Here is a 25,350-nt window from a genome sequence, read left to right as displayed (position 1 = left end):
GTTTTTATACTTAACGAAGGGACTAATAATGTAAGGAAGCAATTTAAACAAAACGTAGGATCATGTTCATTATCTTTATTCTAGTTCATATAAATTCATTAGAAACAGAAACAAAGACAAAAATTACTTGCATTGATTTAAAAAGAAAAAAAGAATGTTTTAAAAATAATGGAAACTAACTTCAAGCTAAAATTCGGACAGTTGGCAGTACTTCTTTAGACTTGGATTCTTCGAATCCAACAAGGTTGGTTGAATAAACTTGTTCTAGTTTTTCTAATTTTTCTTCGAAAATATGTGTACAAAGTCATTTGATTAAAGTTATTTGGTTAGATTATACAGTTTCCAATCGTGTAAGAGCAAAACGTTAACCTCTCGTGGACATGGATTTGGCGGGAACGTATTAATCAAGGTGTATGATCAAGCAGGAAAGGCATTTGTATCGTAAGTAGGATATTAAGTTAACAAAGAAGTTAGTAATATTTGTTTATTAGTAATGTTGCATTATTATTACTTTTATACATATTTGATATTGGCCATCAACAAATATGTTACAATTTTTATCTCCCCACCGTCCTCGTGTTTAATCGTTCGCATGAAAACTAACGATATATTTTATAATAATACAGAATAATTCATAGTCATTGCGTGACAAGTTCCAGTAGTAATCGTTGGTACAATAACTGTACACTGTATAGCTCGCTTACACAAGTAAACTATACAAATGGCAATCGAATCATTGAAATAACTTGATTAAAGTATGTATAATCGAACGAAACAATCACAATCAATGACAATTACGTACGTAGGTGTAGCGACTGTTATTTCCAATACAATATTTATTCAAAGTTATCAGAAAAAAATGACCGTTTGATTCGTTCGTGGGACCGTGAGATACTCGAATAATCACAATAGACGTATACGACGTTGCTGCGGTTCCAGGAATTAAACGATACGTTTCAAAAAGAGGCTAGTTTTTTCGCTACGCGGATTACAGGGTTTCAGGTCAGATCATGATTTTTTTCTTTTCTTTCCTCGTAAAAAAATAGTTCATTGCAAGCGTATTCGATTCTGCGCGAATCGCCAATCCCGCCAAAAAATCCCGCCAAAAGCTCACGTTTCCGATCAACAGATCTGGGCAATTTCGGAACTAAGAGAATCAGAAGCAACGAATTAGAATTTCAAACGACATTATTGCAATTAAAAGACTGGAATGTTATTTGAAATTGTTGTCTTTCGACATAATTTCAAACACGATTTACCCAGCTCTGCTGGTCAGTCGATTTTACGATCGAACCTTCGTTAACGTTTAAAGCTGCTCTATGGGATTCGCTTGGCGTATGGTTACGTCGTCGAGCGACATTTTCTAAATAAAACAAAGTACATATGTACTTTAAGCGAAATCGTTAATGTTCGAGTAGCTTACGTAGTGCTAGAATTTACATTTTACGAGTATATTTCTCATGTTGGGAATTTATCGTTTAAATCAATCAAAATTAATATCGCCCGATTCGACGCAACCATTTTTCATTGGAAGTGTTCTTTATTCATAAAATAAGCGACAAATGTTTTTATACATCGTCGTATTCGGCTGGACACGATGAGTACCTAAAACAGGAGTGACGAACCGAGTAGCCCCCTCCTCTACTTTTCTGTTCCGCGCATGCGTAGAACTGTCCCCAATATGGCTACTTCGCAGAGTTGGGACAGAGATCGTGGAATCCTTGTGGCTTTCGGCGGAAAAGAAGTTCGTCACCCCTGGCCTAAATCATTGTTATACACGCATGCACCGCACCGGTAACATCGACCGAACAAATCGTAATTTCTGACTTCAAAATTCTTCATGGCCACCGATTATACGAACATTCTGGAACAAATCCGTTGATCGACAATATTTTTTACGGAATGAGGTTTGTAAATAGTTGATCTTGTCGTAATCTTTGAAATAAAATTATTTTTGTTGGTGTACGCGTATACGTGTTCGTATAGTCGCTTTCCACTAGAAATTTTCGACAAACTGAAGTTCGCATAGGCAAGTCGAACGAAACGATTTGCATAATTCTATTCGAAGCCTTGTGTATGTGTAATGTTATTTTAGTACGTACATACGCGAGCATTGTGTAGCTGGTGTCGTGTTATACGCACCGATTCGTTAAAAACTGTCATTCAAAATGATCGTTTGTGCGATGATTTGAAAAATAATTTTTTTACTATTGGTGTGGTTTGTCGAATAGGAGAATTGCATACTTCGTGGAGTCCTTAGACTACAACAAATTTCTTCTAACGTAGTTTTATCCTAAAGTTACCGGATTAAAAGTTTATTTCAAATGACAGTTTTTAATTTGATCCCACTGTACACGAGCTCGATGCAAACTCAGTACAGCATGTATAGAGGGAGACAAAGTCGTATAAGAGGCTCCACCGTGTACAGGACTGGTTTAATGAGAAATATTCTTCGGAGAAAACATCTTCGGACTCACAGCCGTTATTGTCAGTTGTCATGGACGTTACTAAATATTCGGTACATACAACGCGCAACTGGTAAATCGAATCGCTGTACGCCTGGGATCCTTTAACCAGAATATTGATTATGTATCTTTGATATGAACTGTTTCACTCGAGAGTACCGGGGGTCGTTATGGTCGACCGAACACTCGATTGATAATAACTCGTTCGCACGATGTAGTTTCTTAACCGATTCGGCGAAAACAGAGATCTACGCAGGTCCACGGTGTTAGGGAAATTTTATTCACGAATAACGAACAAAAATGTTTCGTTTTTAAGCAAATTGGAATTAGCAGTTAGCTTGTATAATTGAACTTGATGCAAATATGAGCTGTTTTCGAGTAAGATTCGATATTGCTTTCTATACTGACATTAATAGGAACATTATTACAGTAAAGTCTATTATCTATTTGTTAAGAATCACCGAATCGGTAAAAAATTGTGTCGCGTGAACGAGGTGTAATGGTTCACATTTTCGTGCATCCATTATAATTATCGACGAGCATTCAATTTTCTCTCTCGCAAGTTTCTTTCAACAATTTAGTCATAATAGTGATTCGAAATATTACGAATATTATACGAATATAAAAATGTTTGAAAACCTTAAAAGATTTAATAACATTAGCGAATTCAAAACGCTTCCAAGGTTTTGAACACGTCACAACATGGAATTTATTAAGAGTTTGTGTACGATTCTAATACGCGAAAAATACAGTAGAACGTCGATTATACGAACTAACGGAGACAAATCCAAAATATGTATATAATAAATAAAATAATTTTGAAAGAAACTTTTCCTCGTATTATTCATATCGCGAATAGAACGTGTAATTTTAATTATTCGTTTGCGTCTGATATTTTACAATTCGAAGTATAGAGTGTTGGCTCGCTACACTTGCATACGTTCCATTTGTGTTTCGATAATCGACCTTCCACCGTATCGAAATACCTCGTTAAAGCAATCGCGTTACTCGTTGATTCGTTCGAATGCTGTCGAAATTCTCTATCGCTATTTGGAAATTGTGAAATCTTCAACGCGTACTACGATACTTACCACCCTTTCTTGGTCGCTACGTCTACGAGTATCGATAATTCGTCTAATAGGTATTGCAATTTAAAAGCGTTGTTCGCTCTGTTGTTCGTACAGCAACCGAACGATAACGTGTCGAGTAAACGATTGCGCGGTGGCGTTTGTTAGCTAGCAAGCAGAATTAGGATATTAATTTTAGCTGGTCGTTTACGCGCAGTCCTGAATATTATTTTCTGCCCGCGCTATTCTTTATTGCTTTATTATCCCGTCGTTTATCGCGAGTTGCGAGGCTCGTAACGTTTCGCCGAGCATTTCTGCCCAAAATCAGCAGGACATTTTGAAAACTAATAAGCATCTCACGTTCACTATCGATGATCATCCAAAGCGAACAAGTGTAAATCGGGCTTGACAGCACACCTAATAACTTTACCAGGCAACGTTTCTACCATAGGGCAAAGTGTTCCCTTTTCGTTGCTTATATTCTAGCGAGTAATCCCGATTTTTCGATTTCGTATAGTTTCGTTACCAATGGGTGGCATCGTCTACGACGCAGGGACTGATTCATTGAGTTTTTACTAGTTGGTTTGCGATTTAGACCTAAAACGAGGTACGCGAACATTTGCTTTCTGCTTTCTAGGCTCTGTTTCTTCGATAAATGAACCGAACGTAAACGAAATTGCGTTTCGAATCGTGGTGGATCAACGCGTTACTTATCTTACCGGTAGCGAATGAAACAGTCAAACTAGAGTATCGGTCGATCGAGTTCTGTTTACACGGCGGGGCGAGGGGCGAGGGGCGAGGGGCGAGGGACGAGTGGTAGCGAGAGTGGGTGGAAGCAAAGCGGTAAAACTCTTTGAAATACCAGCGAAACGAAAAAGGTGACGCGTAGAGAATGCATCGTGTATAGTTTCGTAATGTTTCGTTTCTCTGCAGCTCCATAAAAAAATAACAATTTGGTAAACGTTCTTGTTTTCTTCCTCGCGGGAACATTTTGATCACAGTGTCGCGTTTTTTTTTTTGTAGGGATTCCCGTTCGTTTGCCAAATCGACTAACTCCACAGAAAGAAAAGAAAGTAACGTACATACGTATTCTTTAGAAAATTTTAAAACTACGTTTGTCACGTTGTCTGTGGCTTCTTCGAGTATGAAATCTGAAATTGGTGGAATTGACGGGTTCTATAGATACGAAAAATGTTGAAAAGTAGAGTCAGTCGGTTTGTAAATGGCTCGTGTGTCGCTAAGGATAAAGAAATTTGAAGGCGAAGCGGGTGATCGAACAAGGAACGAGGTGTTTCGAGGGGTTGGCGAGTTCTCGGAAGGTTCGCAGAGATTTTGTGCTTCTTGTTACCAACATTACCGATGTTATTTATTGGGAATCGGTTAGCATACGTTTCAATTCGGCTAAACGGGTTTGTTGAATAAGGCTGTCGCGATACATGCTCGAAAGCACAATTCGTCCGTGCGTGCGTATGCGTGCGTGCGTGCATTTGTTTGTGTGAGTGTGTATGTGTATATAACAAAATGTCAACAAGTAAACGTGCGATAAATCAATCGATTGCAAATCGCCTTATAAATTGTATAAAAATCTCCTCTATCTGCCTAGCTTAATGCCTTAAGGATACGATGTGTCGGGAATCTGTATAATTCCTACGATTCTATGCCCGGTCAAAGGGATACTCTTGCAGCCTCTGCTCGCAGACTCGTTTCTATTCACCGGGTAAAGTACATACGCGTGCCCTGTGGCTACTCATCGACAACCATACGCCCAGAGTTACGAGAAATTTAATACGCGAACAACGAATAAACATTTTAGATTCGTTCGTGAAGTAAACTGTGCCCGTTGCTACGCCCGTTCAAATGCCCCCTTCTAAAAATACCTTGATGCATCCTAATTTACGCGTACACTTACAAAATGAAACGTAAACGGTAGTTGGTCGACGAGCGAATTTAAAAGTTTTATTGGTTATTCGAGAATAAAATTTGCCCGATTCTGACTAATTTTCTTCCTTTAATCCTGCTGTTGGTATGCAATGTAACCTCAGACGAGGTATACGAATAGACCAATATAATTCTGGTCACACATATTTTCGCTAAGGAATTTTTTTTCTCAAAAGTGGCTAGGATTTCGAGGGTACGTGTATTCACCAAAAAGTATTGTAATTGACCCCCGCAACTGAAAATAATTTTTTCAGGACGATTTAACATTTTTTTTTTTCTGAGAAATTTAAGGGGAATAGCTGTACGCCTGGTCAGACATTATATTTTCAGTAATGAATTTTTTTCTCGAAAGTGGGTAGGATTTCGGGGGTAGGTGTAATGACCAAAAATGATTGTAATTGACCCCTGTAACTAAAAATAATTTTTTTAAAACGATTTGAAATTTTTTAATTTTGTGAAAAAATTTCACACCTACCCGTGTCGTAAGGTCTACTCGTACATCTCGTCTGTGACGTAACCCTAATCTAAATCAATGGTACATACCATAATAGTGCATAATAGATCAGAGTTGGACAAATCTTGTTCCGAAACAACGAATAAGAATATTTGTTAAAAAAGATTCGTTGATAGAGTTTATTTTATAAAGGAATTTACGAACGAAACGTGCATAGAAATCGATCGAGAATTTCAAGTCTGTCCTCGATGACCCGGTAGTATGTCCGTAGAAGAAGAAAGTTGCAGATTGGAGTTCTCTAGAGAGATCCAAAATGTTGGGGGCGTTTCGCGTCGCCACAGGGTCACGGATCGCGCAAAAGCGAGTCGAAAAATAAATCGGAGACACGTGTGAGGGGTAGCGAGTATTGTTAATTATCCGTGCGGAGCTGTACAGGGTGTAAAAAATGGTCTTCGCCTTGTATAGTCTACGATAGCCGCGAGAAAACCTTTTCTTTTACACTATGTACACGCGCGACAGTGAATTCGTACGCATTAACACGTTGACCGGCCTGCGGAAATCGAATACATTTACTCTTTTCGGCTTGACAATTTAAAAAATGCTTTACCTAAAGGAATGCGTGAACTTTTGGTAAACAAGTTAGGAAAATACACTATTAATGGTGTTGATAAAAAAATGAGAGAATAAAAGTGTAATGTGTAATCGTTTACTATAAAACGCTGTTACAGATTATTTTTTAAAGGCCTGGTAATTATCGAGGCGGCGGTGAACGTGTTAATTACGACGGGAAAAGAGGAGGAAGCGATCCCGAGGTCGTACGATACTCGGGGACCGTGATCCATTCGTGTTCGCCGCATATACCTTAAATTTCTCTTGATCCTTAAATTCGCACGATATAAAATCCTAGCTTAGTATGGCCGGTAATCTGTTTCTCTTGCGTTCTCGTCTTTCTCTCTCACTCGGTCACTTTCACCTCTTCATCCCCTCGATTCTCTTTTCCCCCATTTTCTTCAATCATATCCCCCATTACTTACGTCGTACGAGTAGTTTTATTTTATTTTTTTTTTTTGTTATATTTATCGGCAATCGGTAAATAGATAACCGCAAGCTTACGCCTATCCTCAATTTATAAATTAGTGTTTTTTTGTGTTATGTACGTGTGTAGCATATAGCGCCGAAGATTCTCGACCGTTTAACGACCAAACTTTCTTCTTTTATTACCTTGCTCGTGTTACACTCTTTCCCTTACTTACGGTCGCTAGTGTTTCTCGTTTATTTAGTATTGCAAAGCTCGATTCGCAACATACGATCTCGTACCTTTCCTTTATTCCTATCTTTCTACGAATTATGCGCGCGAGGGATGCTGTCCGTTCAACGATTACAGCGCCTTGTTTATTTTCTACCTGCAAGCTTCTTAATGGAATGCTGTTATACAAATACGGGATATCGAATCCGTAAAAACGACTAACTCTAATCGCCTATCGATCCAGGCTTGATCCATTTTTTTCTCTATCTACACCGTTCGCGTTATTCGTCGATCTCGTTTCGTCGCCGACAAATCTTGGACTCTAGCGCGCGGAAACCGAGAACCAAACGATTCTCTTTCGATCCACTTTACGTAACAAACGTGAACCGATCGTCGTCGCGATGCTCTACGTTACTTTCTGTTGTAATCGCGATTTTTCGTAATACCCTGTGCGATACAAGAAAATTACACGAGCAACGGGATCGTTGGTCGATCAAACCGTACGACTAGAAAAAGAATCGTGATACATATTTAGGAACGAGTATGCACGGATATCGTACGTACATACCTAAAGCGAGAGCGATCCGGGACCAACGAGACTTTGAAATTGCAACTTTTTTATTCGAGCGAACATTTACGGAACGAATCCTCTCGCCTACGTCTAATTAGCCGCAACAACATTAATGCGTCTCTTTGACTGCCGGTAAGACTCTTCGAATCGAAATAGCCAGAACGATTTACTTTTACGTTTTTGGATTTTCTTGCCAAACGCCTGAATAACGAAAACGCAAAACGAACAGTGTTCTCGGAAATTAGATTCGTTTCGTTGTCGAACGTTGCTTGTACCCCCGTCCTCCTTCGGGCAAATTATTTCCGATAAATAATAAAATACGAAACAAAATTAACCCAGAGTTCGAGGATCGAGCTGTTTGAAAATACGCTTTCTCAGCTGTGTTCTTTTGGCAGATCTTTCGCGTAAAACGGACTCGCAGAGTTGGGCAAAGTACAGTCTAACGTGTTTTTCATTTTTTGTAAACGCGTCGTCGCGTATTTCCGAATTAGTACGATTTTTTAAGAAGACTATTACTCGTTACTATTCGAAGAAAAGATTCTAACTTTGTCTGAAACCCATCGTTTGTCGCGCAGAGGTTCCTAATAAACTCTTTGCAAATGTAACGAGTCGAAAAAAGTAAAATAAAGAGTCGAGAAGCGATACCAGAGATTGATCGGTGAAATGTTGGAAACGTTTAGACAATTCCTATGGATACAACGGTTTAATATTGTAGAGCGTAGCTCGTTCGTTGTATTTCTGGATTCCGTCGACTCGTCGGGAGCGAAAACAGTCTTGGCGAAGATTCTTACGATCGGCAGGATTCGACTTTGGTTACATTTATAACGAGCCTTTTGTTAAAAATCGATGCTAATCGCGCTTACAATGCGTTCGCTGTTCCACTAAGAAGCTGGGACAATTCTCGAGATATGTCTCTCTCTTTCTCTCTGTCTCTGTGTATACTTGTGTGGCTGTGTGTGCGCGCGTGTGTGCGTGTGTGTGTACGTGTTGCGTGTCGAGAACAACGTGTTACGATAAGTATACTCTTTTATCGTTTAACTTGATATTCTACGGTTAGAAACTCCTAGACTCTAGTTTTTCCCCGCCAATGACTCGATTTTTCCTTCGTTTCCTCTATCTTTTCCCCCTCTCTCAAGCAGACAAGAAGCCGTACGCTCGTAACTGAAACCTACTTATTTATACGTGTACGCATGAAATGTACATATATACGTGTACATGTATATATGTACATTTAATTTATTCATTTATTTATATATATATATATATTTATATATATATTTATATTCGTATTTATATTTTTATATTAGTCTTTCGAAATGTTTTCCTCGTGCGTGCAAAAAATAAATCTCTCGACGCGATCGCTGCGTCGCGAGTGAATTTTCTTTTATTTTAAACTCGTTTCGTCTCTCGTTTAGTGTCTTTGATCGTTCCTCCCACGCGAAAGTTACGGTAACGTCGAGGGGCACACTCTCGATCGCTCTTGTTCGTGAAAATCGTCGTCTATCCACGACGATACTGCTAGGAAATAAGGAACCGTCTCTGGCATTTTAACGTCGCGCTATAAACGCGAAAGCAAGATCGACGATACGAAGATTCGTTCGTCCCTCGAGGGTCAGGACATTTTCAATTTATCCGCGAGCTTTCTTGTTTCCTCTACGTTAAAAAAAAATTTGAATTTCCTGTTAGGTAAGTGAGTGTGAATCCTGCGGGCTGAGAATGGAAACGCATCCGGTCGCTTTGGTTCATTTTACCACTAAATACGCTTGAAAGTTTCTATGTTTATTGCGGGGAGGGTGTAAAAATAGCGTTGCTGAAAACGTCGATCCGTCGCGTTGCTCCGAAGTTTCCATCCCCATCCCCACACGGATCGGCGGGAAGCTGCGTTTACGAAAAAATTCAACTTTTCCTTTTAATCGTTTTAGTTAGTCGCGCGTTGCTTAACTGCTCGATTAAGGCGGCTTGGGATCGAGTATGGCGTATTTTCGCGTATAAGGCATATCCGGCTCTTCGCTGTTCGCAATAAAACGTCGATCCTCCAACGCGAACAGAGAAACGATTCTTCCCAATCGGTTTTCTCGTCCAAATAATTCTATCTACGCGTCCGGATTCGTGATCATTTTTATTACACGTCTGCTAGTTATATTTTTTTTATTTTTACCAATTAATTTTAAGCAGGCAAACGATCTGGGAAAATAGATTTTATCGAGGTTAATAAATACCAGATATATTTGTTAGACCTCGATACGGGAAAAAGAGAGATTACATGTATGTATATCGTATTATACACGAAACGCAAGCTTTCACCGTCGAATATCCGCTTAAACAGGGATTAGAAATAAAATTTCCAAATCGATTGGTGTTTCATTCGTTTTGGCATAAAATTTAGTTCATCGACGTTCGGATAATCGACGTTTTACCGTGTTTCGATTTCTGAAACAACGAGAATAATCGAGGAGACAGTTCGAGCCCATGAATCAGAATCGTTCACGATCGAATTTTTGAAACTTAACACGCGCGTGCAACAAAATTTTCTAAAGGATCGCGTAGAGGAGACCTCCGCGCGACGAGACTTGCCTCGAGGCATGTCTGGCGACTAGCGATGGGTTCGATACCGTCTGGACATTAGTTCGAGCCTCTAATTTCTGTACGTATACAGCGTCCAACCGTGTTTACTTATTAGCCTCGTATAAAATGATGATTCTAAACGATCCGAACCCATCGCTAATCGCAAGATATACTTTGAGACTAGCCTCGTCGTTGAAATCAGGGCTGCTGAACTTATTCCCTCGGCGATTACTCTGGGATCTCGCGTACAGAGTCTGTACAAATTGGACCAGAAAGATTCTATGCAAGATATCGAGAGAATTCGACAGCCCTGATACAGAGGCTCGTTAACGATGCAATTAATCGATGCCTATAACAAACAAAACCCCCTTGCCGAGAAGCGGGAATAATTCTAAAACTTAAAAATCCGGAGAGGTTAAATAAAAAAAGTGGTATTTATCGGATGCAAGGCGAGCGAAACTTTCGTTAAGTTGTCGACGAGACTTGGTCGTCGGTTTAAAAAAATACCAATGCGAAACTTTGGCCATTCTTCCAAACGGAAGTCGAGGCTATTTTGCAACGATGAACTTCCGCTTGAACAGATAAATGCACTTGGTCGATAAGAACAATTGTACCGCGTCGAAATAACGAGTGAAACGTTAGAATAGATCGTGACTTTGAATACGGATTGTTACATTTACGAAGGGAGTAAACGAAACCTTTTTTAATAGTGTACGACTGATCTTATCGACCGATGTATGTTCCTTTGTTTATGGGATATATTATATATATGTATATATTTAAGGCGCGAATAGAAAAATACGCAAAGATTGATTTTCACTTAACTTCTCCGGCCTTAAGGATAGGCACGATCCCGCGACGGTCGATTGCCAGTAATTCTCAAGATAAAATTTAGAAATTACGGTATGTACTTTCGTAGCATTTATTTACACCGAACTCAATTTCTAAATCATGCGTTTTTCGTAACATAAAATACTCGGCAAAGATTAACAACAAAGAAATAAGAGAGAAATTAATTTGAATCGTGTGTAAATAGTGCTGGAAAGATATAAAATTTCGTAATTTTACGCGAAAGATTGCCGATAGTGGATCGTCGTAGGATCGGCCGGCCTTGACTGTTCTTTCGTCGTTTATACGCTAGGTGAACAAAACGGCTAATTGGTGGTACACAACAGGATAATACGTACCAATTAAAACACTCTTGCAACGACACGATCCGGCGGTGTACACCGACATCACTATTGCACTATAAATTTGCGTACGCGAATACGAACGCGATCATCACTGGAAAACGAAATGCGAAAGACGAACGATCCACTCGGTCGCGGCACACACGTTTCCCCCGTCGGTTTCCGGTCGACCATTCTTTGTGCACGAGACGCCCCCGGAAGTCGAGTTTAGGTCTTCGTGGCTCCGGAAACGCGTGGACTTAGCCTCGTTGCGAATCAGTTGCGTGTTCTCGCAAACGTTTCCCACCGATTTTCTCAGTCTTGTTTCGCTCAGAGGCGAATCGCTAGGTCCGCCAGCTCGTTCTCCTCGTTAGTCTTCCGGCAAAAGCTTCTTCGAACAACGAACGAACGAACGATCCTCGATAACAGAGCTCTCCTCGCGTTCGAAAGAACTTTGTCGGATCGGTTTCCATCGAAAGTTTCTTTTTAGTTGTCGGTCGAAGCATCGTTTCAGGATTCTCCTCGTTTCCCGTCCCCCGTACCCGTGTCCCCGGCCGGCGTCGATGGCGACCATGGATCGCCTCTGCCGTGCAGGCTAGATAGATATTCACCAGAATCTCTGGGCGCTGTCCCACAGATTCTTCAGGCTGGATCGAAACTCGAAACGAAAGTTCTGGTAGTATCACGCTATGTTGTTGCCGCTCATCGTCGTCACGCATTTCTTCTCCGGCGTGTTCTGGCTCTCCGAGTTGCTGCGCACCGCCTTCGTCGGACTTCCGGGCGTAGGCGTCGCGTCCCCCGGCAACGGATTATTATTGTTCGTCGACGTCGAACTGCGCCGACCGTTCTCCCGCGTCGGTGATTTCACGTCGAACACGGACGTGTCGGACTCCATGTCCGAGTCGATCTGCAATTTCACGTTTTAATTAGATATTTTTCTTTCATTTTACATGCATATACTTGGAATGAAAAGCCCCGGGCCTTGTACAGAAATGAGCCATACTTTAGGGGTGACCAGTCTAGTTGCGCTACGAATTGGTCAACCACCCCTCGTATTCCCCAGATCTGGCCCCCAGCGATTATTATTTGTTTCCAAACTTGAAAAGATTCCTCCAGAGAAAGAAATTTGGAGGATCGTTGAGTTAAGTGTATCGCTCTAGATGGACACTATACCGAAGAATAAGAACGTTTTTACGGTAAAAAATTGATTGTTTCCTCGTCAGGCTCGGGACTTTTCGTTCCATGTAGTATGCAAATAGGGTGAACAGCTTGTACGAAAACAAGGAACGGGTACGATGAATGAAATTGAGACGTTGATGACACGAGATGAAAGATGATGCGCTACCTTGTTGAAACAGACTACCTGTCTGGTAGCTGGGTGGGGGCTGACGAAGAGTCGTTCGCTGGTGTCGCTTCCGCAGCTGGAACTTTCGCTCATTTCTGTGGCGAATTTTCGCGAGGCTCGTGGACTCGGCGGCGCCGCTCTGCTCTGGCCCCCTAAGCTTATTCCTACGTTTCGCGAGCAAACCTGCGACTGAATGTGCTCGCAGACCCTCCTAAATCTTCGGATATTCCCTGAAAAATCAGACAAAATTGTCCATTTATACTGTTACGTAGTATTAACGAAGCTCGTGGAACGGTGGGGAAGAGCAACAGAGACTAGATATTGTGTAAAATAATTGTTTGCGAGAATAAAAAGTTTGAAAGCAATAAATGCGGCGGCAGGGCGTGAACACGAAGTTCGACTTGAGATTATACGCGCGCGTACATGCGGGGAAGACGTAAGGTTCGACTTGCCAAGGTAACATCGATCTAGTTGCGCTTGGAAGGTTGCCAAATGCTAAACGCCACCACCTTACGATCTACCGTTGTCCGTGGTTTGCTTCCAAGGGTGCTTTGTACCTCGAGCTTTTTTTGTTGAAGCTCGGAATACGTCTCTCGGAAACATTCGTCCCTCAGAGACGCCAAGAACGTTTTTCGAGCGCGACAATTACGTTGGAAATTGATATCGAAGACGAACGTGTTCCGGTAGAGAGTTAAAAATACCGTGTAAAATACTTACCGCTTAGCAGAGTAAAAGTAATGGCGAACAACGGTTCGTTCGGTTGTTTAGAAATGGCACTGATGTCGACTTGGAAGCGGACTTGTCGTTGGAACATCGCCGGTGCCGTGCTTCCCCTTTTGTATTCCACTCTGAAGGACATAGGCGAGCTCACGCTGTGAGACAACTCCGCTATCTGTCGATCGAACCTTTTCGTTTTTATGCGCGCCATAATCGAGTAAGCGATCGTTTGGCACTCACCGATAAAAAAGCGTGAATCAAATCAGCCTTTACGCTGGCCAAGATCTTCCCCTTTACGAGAATGGTGAACGTTTCGTCCTTTTCCGTGGTCAACAGGCTCCCGAACCACGATTTCTTCGTGAGTTCCGGGGATGAATCTGGCGTGAGGTGTACCTGCGATTAAGATTAGATCGTCCCGTGATTCGCGTTCGTTCTTCTTGTACGAGGATTAAATTTTTTAACTTGGTGAAAGAAGGAGGTAATTTATGGGGAATCAGGGTTTGATATTTTTTCATTCTTACGTAACTGATTTCAACCCTTGATATCAGGGATGCGAGTACGTACCTCCTCGGTACTTGTGAGCAGCTTGCGACGATGGAATCGAGGACTACCCAGGAACGAATTCTTGATAGTGGTGAGCCTGGATCTCCAGTGATGGGCGCCAGAACCAGCTCCGGTGTGCGGCGATCCTGGCGGTGTAACACCGACCGCGACTACTGCGAAATCAACCGTTTCTTACGACTAACACAGCAGCGGTAATTGGTAAGTAGAAATCATCTAAGTATATCCAAACGAGCATCGTATATCGTAACGCGATAAGCGTTATTTAGAGTGTAACGTTAGAAGGTTTCGTTTTCATAAATTAATAATAAGTTACAGCGATCGCGCCGTCGATCGATCGATCGTCTGGACTACGGCGTCGGTTTGTCGTGTGCAGCTTGAAACGAGAGCCAAGAAACGGTCGAACGCGTCGCATTGTCCCGAACAAAAGAGACGTTTTCCCGAAAGTCGGGAAAATAAAGAAGAAAGAAGGAAAGGAGCACGCAGGGACTTTGAGCGCCGGATGGAGGCGCATCCAGCTGCATTAGTCCCTTTAGCGATGATTCGTGGGCGGGTGTGTGCTCGTTACTCGTCATGTGCCGTGAGCACCGAGGTCAGTTGCATTTTTTAAAACCGTCCTAGCTAGCCCAGCAGCCCCTTGAAAATGCGTGCTCAGACATCGACGAGGGTTCCCGATTACCAAAGCCTTTGTTCCGGCTCTGTAAACACTCCGGACACATGTTTCTTCGCCCGAGAAATTTTCTGGACAGTCGAACCGGATTCGTCTCGTCGTCGTTTTTACGCGAAACGTATTGCATATTAATTTAATGGTTTCGCGTCAAAGGGAGGGGCCACTGCGTGTTAGAGAGAAGTGGGTATTCGACTCACCCTGTTGAACATCGTTTATCTCGATTCCCACGCTGGCCAGAGCGGGCACTGGAGCGACGACCGGCGGATTGGTCGTGTTTCCGTTGCCAGCGGCGGTTGTGATCGCGGAGAGTCTGTGAGGGCTTCCCGTCTGGGTTAGGTGAGAGCTCGGAGGTGCCCTGTGAGGACTCAGGAGTCCGGCGACAGCATTCGAGCCGTGCAACGGCGAACTTCCTGGCGTCGAGGCGTGCGATTGCGACGCGTGCGTGTGGCACCCTGTGCTTGGCGATCGACGCGCGTGGTGCCTCGCGCTGCGAACATTTTACCCATTTTTTAGCCTAATCGAAACGCGCACAGTGGCAAGAAATCCCTAAAAAGCTTGGTCGAACCATACTCCGGACGTTCTGGCCTCTAATTCTTTCGTATCGTAATATAATTAACGTGCGTAAAAATGGATAGGCCATTAATAGATCGGCGGGGGAGCTCCCGGTTGAAAGCAAAGTTCGATCGATTGTGCGGATGAACAGAGAGGTTCGTCGCGGCTTAATGTAAGACGGTTTTAATCGACTGGCCGCCGAGAGCTAATCGTCCGCATAGAAAAGAGTAGGGGAGCGCACGCGACACGTTCAGAGAGTGCTATGCTGTTGTCACGCGATCGGGAGTTCTCGACGAAGCCTACGGATAGCTTACAAGACTATTCACCAGGCCGTTTAACCGCTTTGCAACTCGGAACTTACCTGGACTGCCTCCTGGGGGTCAATGGAGACCCGTAGCTAATTTCTCCGAGATTGAGGGCAGTGCTACCGTTTACTCGACACGTGTCCACTCGTTTCTTCGGAGGATCTGCCTCCGATTGGCCCGCGGATCCCCTCGTGCCGCTTCTCATCACTTCTAGCTCGTCCTCGCACGCCGGTCTTCTCCGTTTCCTCTCGAGCAACAGGAAATAAATCACCTTCTCCGTGTTGTGGCTGCGTTGGACAAATCGTGGGATTAATTTACGAACCGTTATCGCTAAAAGGCGAGATCTTACTACTGGCTGAGGAGTTCCTGAATAAGTTTGTCGCGTTCCTTGAAGCAGCCTAGGCTCGCAATCGCCTGCAACACGTCCGGATCGATCGCGTCCACGGACGGAATAACGTGCGTCTGCACCACGTCCATCATCGACAGTTCTAACTCTAATTCGCCCTTGCCCGCCGCTGTCACCCACACATGCCTGTTTATCTCCGCCAGCTGCGGATACGTATCGGTTGATTTCGATTTATTAGCTAGAGACCAGCGTTCTCTGTCTTACCGTTAGTCTCTTGTCCGGGTCGACCTCGATCATCCCTTTGAGCAGATTTTGGCACTCCGGCGGCACGAAATGCGGTATGTAAAACACGCCGCGTTTCACCTTCTCCAGCAGCTTTCTCAGGTTGTCGTCGTCGAAGGGCAACGCGCCTACCAGAAGCGCGTAAAGTATCACCCCGCACGACCAAACGTCCGCCTTCCTGCCGTCGTATTTCTCGCCCTGCGAACGCGCAATCCTTCCATATTCTTTTTTCGTTCCCTTTTATCCTTCCACTTTAATTAAATTCCCCGCGAAATAATAAATCGTCGCGGTTCCCCAACGCGCCGCGGTGTAATACGACGATACGATACGAAAAGCGACGCTCTGTTCTCAAATTTAAATCGATTAACGCGCGTTTCCGTGCTCGATTTAGTCCGATCGAAGATCGATTCTTACTCGAATAACTTCGGGGCAGGCGTAATGAGGAGAGCCGCAGCTGGTTTCCAGCATGGAGCCGGCGGGTTGCAGCGACGCCATGCCGAAATCCGCGATTTTAATGTTGTTCTTCTCGTCCAGCAGCAAATTTTCAGGCTTCAAGTCTCGATGACTGGAAAATGAGAATCGCGATTCGATTACGTGTACGCGCGAGTAACGGATTAGCCTAGTCGCGTAACGAAGGGTGAGCTAATTTCGATGCTCGATCGATCGGGAGCTAAATTAGGTCCGTTTTTCTATTTATTCGATTGGGGTAGGTTTCCCTGCTGCAAGCGGTCGAGAACCCTTCTTGTTTTCTCTTGTCTCCCGTTATCGAGTCGTTGAACGCGTCGCGAAATTAACTAGAAGGAATTCGCCATATTTCTTCGCCGAATCGAGGCAAGAAGAGAACCTTGAAAGCAAGTCGATGGATCAACTTTCCCTCTAATACGCTCTCCGCTAGTTCTATGTAAGCACAAACTACGTTAAGTTGGATACTTTTGCAAGTTTCTCGAGGCTATATAAACGACCGTCGTGTACAGGGTAATCCAGAATAGGATAATGTTAACGGTTAGTCGTTAAGTTACTCACCATATACTATGACTATGGCAAAAATCTAACGCGGAAATGATTTGTCGAAAAAATCTTCTTGCTTCCTTTGGCGTTAGTCTACTCTTTTTCACTAAATAGTCGAAAAGCTCCCCTCCCGAAACGTGTTCCAGAACAAGATATCTGAAAGGAAAAAGTGCAATTTCAGTCGGTTGGCATTCGTATTTTTTCAACCGTGCATTTCCCTGTCCGCCACCGTGAGTAATGGGACCCTGAATAAAACACTTTTGTCTAGCGCGTGGAATTTGCTGCGTTTTTTCTTTCTCTTTACGACCAATTTTCTTTTTTTTTTTTTCTTTTTGTCTTTACAGTGCAACGGATACGTTCGCCTCTCTTCGAGCCGAAAAAATAAAAGTTCAACGGACTCCTCGAGTTCGACGATCGGTCGAACTTTGTTCGAGAACGTAAAAATAAAGATAATTGCGTTTACTCACAAGTATTTCTTGTTCTCGTACACGTCGGAAAGGCCAAGCACGTGAGGATGATCGATTAGTTTCATAATCGCGATCTCTCGCTCTACTTTCATCAGCACGGAATCCGACAGCTTTTCCCTGTTGATGATCTTGATCGCTACCTTCTTGCCCAACACGCAGTGGACCCCAAGCTTGACCAATCCTGAAGCAAATAGAAGTATTCCGTTCGTCTAACATGCTTGCGTTTTAGTTCGAAGCCTGTAGAATGAATAAACTTTTCTCGAATCGGACAGAGCGCGTTTCCGTTTCCGTTTCTGTCTCGAACCATCGAATCACCGCGAAGTAGTTCGGCTCAAGTAGTACAGTCGTTTCTCGCCGGACAATCTCGCGATAGAAAATTTGTAAAGGCTGGTTGAATAGGGTCGTGGCAAGTGGAGGTTCTTACACGGAGAATGGCTCGTTGCGTTTGCTCTGGATCAGCGCGATCGCTTTTTCTTTTCATGGTTCGCCTTTCGTAATTTCTTCTTTGTTGACAAATCTTTTTGCGTGCAAAATGGAAAGGGACACTCGACTCGCCGACCGTGAAAACCGTTTATTCCATTAAGCGAGGTTCCGTTTGTTTGCTCAAACAATACACACGTTTATCGATTGTCAGTCGGTTTATAGAGCAGGGTGTTTTCTATGTTTCGTTTTATTCGAGCCACTGTACTCTTTGTAGCTTTAAATACATTCGTTTTATTTATTCTTTCTTTTATCACGATAACGCGTTGACCCTTATTAAGGCGTTAAAAACGAATGTGTATCTTTTGGAATTGATCTTACGCGACGAAGAAAGTTTAGCGAATCGAACGAAACGAAAACGATGAAGGGAATGGACAGGTTGTACGGGGTGGAACTGTGTTTGAGCTGACGGAGATCCTCTTGGAGGTCTTCCGAGTCGCTCTTCGGGGACATCGGAACGTGTACATACACTGCTACTTCGACGAGCAAACACACAGTAGCTTTACCCGAGTGGTTTCGAGTTCCTTCCACTTGGTAAATCGCGGAAAGTTTCCAACCAAGGACCTCCACACCGTTTCGTCGAGTCCTTGTTAACATTATGCGCGACAACTCCGATCTAATTTTTGCGATTTCAACGGAAACGTTCCTATCTCGACGTAAATCGATCCTCGTTACGAACTAAAGGTAGCAAGAGTAAAAAGAGAAAGAATAATTTGTTGGGAACGGCTCGAGGGGGTTTGCGTGGGTTTTTGGCGGAAGCAAAGGCTCGAAACGTTTCGACCCTGGAACCCTCAATTACCGCTGTTTCTCCGCGTATTTACCAACTCTCGAGATATCAAACGACCACACGGACTCGCTTACAGGGCGCATAATTAATCCGCGAGTACGCCCTCGTCCGTAAAATCAGTTTTCAGTCGAGAGATACGTTGGTATTAAATACTGGTTGGAAGCAGTCGAGTGGCTCGTGTCGTGCTTAATTTTTGCTTTTCGAATCCACGCCGACTCGTGCTCGACGGCTCGAAAGTGTCCACGAGTGTTTCGCGATTACGCGAAGAACAAAATTTGTAATTCTAGCGTTCTCGTGGCTCGAAAGCAATTATTATACGAGCAGGACTTTTTCACAATCGATCGTTATCAATGTTGAAATAAAGAAGAACCGTTGTCGCGGGTTGGGTTGAATTATCGAAGGCCTCGATCGAACGGATGGGGGTCCTTGGAGATTTAGAGCCGCGGCGCGTGCTATTCGTAACGGGCGAACAAAAGGAGAAAATATGATGAAAGAGATAGGAGAGAGCGGGAAAGAAAGCAGAATTTATAGGAGCGAGTAAATTGGCTTAAACCGTCGCCGAAGACCGCAGCGACGCGATGTCTTTATCCATTTAAAAACGGCCGTCGCAGACTCTTCCTCCCTTTTGTTCCCTAAGTAGATAAACGAACAAAAATAAAAGAAAATGGTAAAAGAATCCGAGCTCGTTGCGCCGGCGATGGCGCAGAAGAATCGAGCGCCCTTCGTCGATTAATTAATCGAATGCCCTTTCCGCGAGGCAGCTTTTACGATTTTCCCGGTGATTACAATTCCTCTTCCAATTTATTGAGCATTTCATAACGCTCCAGACGATTTTCCTTTGTCCCTGGTATACACGTCGTGCGTTCGTTACGACGATGCACCACGCTAACGGATTCAAACGTTTCTCGAACACGATGAAATTTTTTGATAATCGACGCACGATTCGGCAACTATAAAATACTGGAGGTAGAAAAACGAAACGCAAGTAATTATTTTTGTTGTAAATTAAACGTGAAACGACGTTAGACTGACATGGTGGCGATGGAGAATTTCGACTGTCGACGGAACGAAAATTCCGCGAAGGGTGTCGACTGGCCGCGCTTCCGACAGATCGCTGGATAGGAATTGCATTGCCATCGCTGTACGACGTTAAAGTGCACTTTCCCTAACGACTTGCATCACGCACGATTTACCAACATCGACGCTAGACGTACCCTCGTGGAAATCAATCGTTCGCGAGTCTCTGTTCCGACCGTTTTGTCACGGTGTCGAACCTGACCACGCTCGATAATCAATCGTTTATATAATAATTAGATTCCCTAAAAAATTGTCAACGTTGGTTCGGTCGAGTTGCTGCCTTGCTGTCTTCTGAAACACTCTGTATAATCGTTGTGTTACGATGTAGAGCAGAGAAGCCCCGTTCGCGATCCTACATCTGTCAAGGTGCTCCTCCGATCTAATTCGGTGAATCTGTGTCAAACCATCGATCATCCGTGCTCGTTATTTACTGCTAAAATTGCAAATTATCGTACTAGGAACTAGAATCGATTCGATAGGGGTGGATGACCAGCGTCAAGTTCGATCCATCGAGACTCAAAGCGATGGCGAATTCGAACCTGGGGAGAAAATTGAAAGAAAATGTTTCCCTTTTTCACCTCTCTCGCGAAACCGGAATTGTTTGATTCGATTTATTCGAGAAGCGAGGTTAAACCAATAGTACGTTCGGATTTTACATTATGTAATGTTTGCAGCACGACCATCGTAACATCAATAAGAGTAAAGATCCTATAAAGTAATTATTTACTAAAACCAACGAAATAATAGCGGAACAATTTGCTTCGAATTAGACCTCTCGGTCGATGACCCGCGTCGATATGCAAATGTATTCATCGAAATCCATTTTTCGTCGAAACGAAATCGAATTATATCGTTGTATTTTGCAGATTGCACCGCTTCATCGAATTCTGTTGCATTCGGCGAACGACAGGATCGTCTCCAGCGTCTGTTGGCCCATCATGGGCAAATCATTTTCAAAGCGAACCAGGCGTATTTCAACTTCAAAAGACGCGTTCGCTACGTTTTATGTAATAGGAACCGAAGCAGAAAGTTTCTCCGTCTCTAGACGGGCACGATAATTTCCCTCGTCGCGATAGTTAGTTCTTGAAAAGAAATTGTTTGTACTAAGATCAGCTTTCGATTAGCTGAGAATTTGTTGATTCCAGAATACAGTTTTCCGCATTGCTTTGGTCCAGTGGTTTGAAAATACGAATGCCTGGTCTTTCAAGGATTTTTGGCAGCTAAAGTAGGTTGAACAGTCCCCATGGGACGGATTTGGCTAGCAAGCAGATTTCATAACGTCTCGAAGCGTGCACAGTAAATCACAAAAACTTTCCACGTATTCTATTATTCGAAATTTCCCTCTCCGTAATTTGTTTTCTGCGCGAAAATCCGAAAGAACCGTCGTCCCTGAACTTTCCAACGAAAACTTTTGGAAAACCCATTCTGTATCTCGCGTGCAACGAACGCGGAACATCGTCACAGAACGCGTTGCGCCGTTATTATCTTTTATCGAGCGTTTGCAGTGCGGGAAACGAGTGTTATAGTTTTCACGTTTCGCATCGTGCCTAGGACTCTGCTGATAAAGTTTCCCTGTATCTTTGGAATCGTCGTTAATCGATTTGTTCGAAAGAAAATAAGTAATAGAAGAGTTTACTTTTCCGGTAGCCAGCGATTCCGGTCCGATTAATATTTCGCGTAAAAGTCTATTTCCGGATCGAAGATTGCATTCGTAATTAATGGCGGGGAATCGATGGAACTTATGAAAGTTTGAAGGGTCGTCTGGTTTTATTTTTACGGTTCTGAATTTAGCTCGGATTCCGATTATAATAGTTTGAATAGGAGGAGGAGAGTTCATCAAAGAACAGAGTGCCGAGGTTAATCTGGTAGCAAGGCTGGCGTTTGTTTACGCGGTGTTCCTTAAAACGCTTATCAAGTATTCATCTCCCGAAAGCGCCTTCGCTTCCTGGCCTGCTGAGAATTCCATTTTTTACCTTGAAATTAGATGCTAATGAGGACACTTGTACGTGAGTGGAGATATCGAACTGCACGTAGCGTGGAGAGAAGATACAGCGATCGGAAAAGAAACGGTCGTTAGTTGGCGTGTCGCGAAAGTCGAGAATTGTCTCTGGAGCTCGGTTTGCTCGCTTTGTTCGCTCGGGGCGAGTTCGCGGGAACGGTCTCGCGGAAAACTGTGCACGCGGCGAATGAAAGGCGCATTCTTCGCGTTTCTGGCCGCTTTGGGGCCACCGGGAAACGTTGAAGCGCCGCGTAAAAGCGCCGAGCCGAACCGGAGGCCGGGTTGGCTCAGTTTCGCGGCTCTTTTCACTTTTCACTGGCACACGGGACCCCGTTTCGAGCCGACCGACTAAATTCTTCCGCGTTGCGCTTCCTTCGAACGCGATCCGCTCGATAAATAGTCTCCCGAACGATTTTACGATCAAGCGATCGCGTAACGAGCTTCCCGTAAAATTAAAATTCATATTTCATTGTCATCGTTCGTATTTAACGCGTTAAGTTTATCTTTCCGTTTACAGCACGCGTCTCAAGTAGAAACAGTGGTTCATGGTCAGACGATTACTCGAGAACTGCAATTCTTTTAAATCGCGATTTACATTTTGCGTAAAATCGTGATCGTCGCTCGAGTATAACGATTGGCGAACGAACACGTACACGCGGGTTTCAGCAACACGTGCAGTAATCGTTGAACGTCGAGCGCAAGAAGTAATTTAACGAACAACGCGGCGCGGCGTTTCAATGTTCAATAGAGAACCGTGCAAATCCTCTGAATAAAGGTACGGACGAAGAGGAAACGTGTTTCAGACGATCGTTGCACGGGGATTGCAATTCAATCGACTCGTTACAAATTCATCCGTATTAGGGATTGTTAACGATCGTGGAATCGTAATAGGAATAATGCGCAATTATGCGTATAATAGTGGTATTTATCGATGGATTCGAAACGCTTGCGACCGCTTCGGTACGCGCGATAGAAATTGTTAATTGCTCTTAAATATATCGTTCGAAATTCATGGCTCTGCGAATCGCGTTAACGATCTCAGATTCGAACAACTTTCGGTATTGAATAAAAGAGAAACCGTATTTTAATATGGACGAGTAGCGTTATGATTTGAACGGTGCGAGTTTAGTGTATTAAAATATGTTTGGTTAATGGTTTCTCTAGGCGATAGAAGTAAGTAAATAAGTAAGAGTGCACGCACCGGTCTGGCCCTTTCCCAAGGTTTTCTCGAGCCTGTAAGGGCCGACATACTGATGGGTCTCCTGGGTGTTAGACCCGACGGGGCTCTCCTTGCCCTGCATCGCCGCCGAGACAGCTTCTTCCTGGTCCGCCAGGTTGCTAGATTGTCCTAGAAAAAGAGGCTCGTTTGGGTTGGTTCCAGCCGCCCCCAGCCGGTCGTTTCTTTCACCTCCGGTCCTCGGCGTCGTTCAGTTTCTCGGGGTTGTTTCGTTCTGGGAATCAGTCCGCCGTGGGGTTTGGTCGTCGGTTCGCGGCAGGAGAACGGTGGTTTCGCGGCATCGCGAGGCGACCGGGAGGATGCCTCGGATACGCCCGTAGGAATCCAGCCGGAAACTGAGGCAACACTCGGGTCTGGCACATCCACGCACTGTGTCACTGACACGACCGGTCCTTGATCTTCCGCGGCTGTCTCTTGCGGATCCTTTTCATGGTGGTTCGTCGCACGGGGACGAGAAGGAAGCGAGAGGATCGCGAGGAGAGCCGCCTCGATGGAAGGAGAAGGACCGCGAGGAGGTGTCGGTGTCGGGAATCGGTTCTATCACGAGGCGAGACGACGGGCTCGGTTCGTACCATGGGGGTGGGCTCACGTGAACCTCGCGGTCGTCCAACCGCCCTCGAATCCGCTCGAAACCGAGCTACTCCTCGGCGAAGGAGCCGCGTTCGGCGCCATTGCGACTCCGGTGACTTCTGCCTCGACTTTCCGAAACGCTGCAGTGCACTCCCGCGCGCTCTTCCACCCTACGGACTCTTCGACTCGTCTTTCCGGTACCCCGAGACTTTCTTTTCCCGATTACTCCCAAAACCTGCCTTTTGCCTGCGTCTCCGCGACCTCACGATTTTAAAAACTACCGAGCATCGAGACGACCGCCTCCGCTCCGCCACTACCTCCACCCTACGCACTCGCACTCATGCACCACCACCACCGATATGTCACTACGTCGGCCAAACCGACGTTCCTCGGTCAACCAGAGACCTTCGACGCGGAGTTTTCGGGCCCGTTGCAGCCCCAGGCTTCGATCACCACCGATTTTCCTTTCTTTCCACGATCGCGACCGATTATTTATCCCCCCCGTTTCGCTCGCTCGTTTTTCCTCAAAGATTCAGAGCCCTGTCGTTCGCGGATGACGGAGCTGACGACGAACCGCGGCGCTCCCAGTTCGATTACGTGTTACACGGCCCTCCACGGAGGGGGTAGGTTGCGCGCGCACCTCTACACCCGCCACCAACCCTATCGCGCCCCACTGGACGAACCAGTGCTAGCGATGGCTTTCTAACGGCCACCCGAACCATCGAATCGCTCGGACCTAACGATCCTATTTTCCTCCTCTCGCTAATTTACACCTAGACCTTGAACATCGTCAACGAAAGCTTTATTTTATCGCAGATCCAACGGAATATTTCGTTTTTGATCCTCCTTCTAAGGAACAGACAGATTCGAAGTGATCCAAGGATCGAACCCATCGCTGAAACCGAGGGAGGGTAGTAGACTGGCTCCCTTAGTTTATCGTATGTACTAGAGGTTAGGTCTGTTCTCGTCGGTACCAGGGTGGCCGCTCGTGGTTCGTGTCTGAGGTGAGAACAGGATCGTCAGCGAAAGATTTCCAGCTATGACTTGACCGAATAGAAATTTGAATTCCGAGGGGAACTATTGTTAATTGATCAAATTAGCGACTCGATCGCAGATTAGTCTCCATTTTTCCATACCTAAACTTACGGAACTCGTAAACGTTATTTTATCAACGTAACCGTACCGAAAATCTAGCATGAAACGGACGCGGAGGATACTAATTTTAACGCGTGAACTTGAAAGGGCTGAAAAGGGATTCGGCAAACGATACGCGGTAGGGTAGTACCGAATATTACGATAGAAGCAAACTTACAGCAACGAGATAAATTATTCGTGGCGGAATCAGACAGGTTAAGTCAGTCATTTTGACCGGTCGGATGCTGGTTAATCATTCAATGAATTAATTATTGAGAGACCATCGTCGTTCCTGCCCTTATGTACTAAAACTTTCAGGCGGGGCAGATTCCTACACG

At 44.2% G+C, this 25,350-nt stretch overlaps 1 protein-coding gene across 2 annotated transcripts; it reads right to left on the bottom strand.

Annotated features, from left to right (window-relative positions):
• Positions 1 to 470: 470 nt before the first annotated feature.
• Positions 471 to 24,425, bottom strand: Sff (BRSK family serine/threonine-protein kinase sugar-free frosting). 2 transcript variants are annotated; one of them, XM_076762959.1, is made up of 14 exons: positions 23,480 to 24,425; positions 23,273 to 23,419; positions 17,729 to 17,909; positions 17,277 to 17,417; positions 16,668 to 16,818; positions 16,236 to 16,451; positions 15,975 to 16,174; positions 15,682 to 15,912; positions 14,966 to 15,255; positions 14,102 to 14,253; positions 13,778 to 13,930; positions 13,538 to 13,712; positions 12,821 to 13,050; positions 471 to 12,382 (listed from the first exon to the last, which is right to left on the bottom strand). In XM_076762959.1, exons 2-14 carry the CDS (start codon positions 23,370 to 23,372, stop codon positions 12,158 to 12,160), a joined length of 2,445 nt encoding a protein of 814 aa, XP_076619074.1. In that variant the 5' UTR covers positions 23,373 to 23,419; positions 23,480 to 24,425; the 3' UTR covers positions 471 to 12,157. The 2 variants fall into 2 exon arrangements, with proteins under 2 accessions (XP_076619074.1, XP_076619075.1); XM_076762960.1 differs by having other exon boundaries at positions 12,839 to 13,050; positions 23,273 to 24,425.
• Positions 24,426 to 25,350: the final 925 nt, after the last annotated feature.

The sequence above is a fragment of the Colletes latitarsis genome, chromosome 3 (assembly GCF_051014445.1).
Source record: "Colletes latitarsis isolate SP2378_abdomen chromosome 3, iyColLati1, whole genome shotgun sequence".
Taxonomy (NCBI): domain Eukaryota; kingdom Metazoa; phylum Arthropoda; class Insecta; order Hymenoptera; family Colletidae; genus Colletes; species Colletes latitarsis.
The sequence above is the reverse complement of the archived record's forward strand: the minus strand, read 5'-3'. Positions and strand labels throughout refer to the sequence as shown.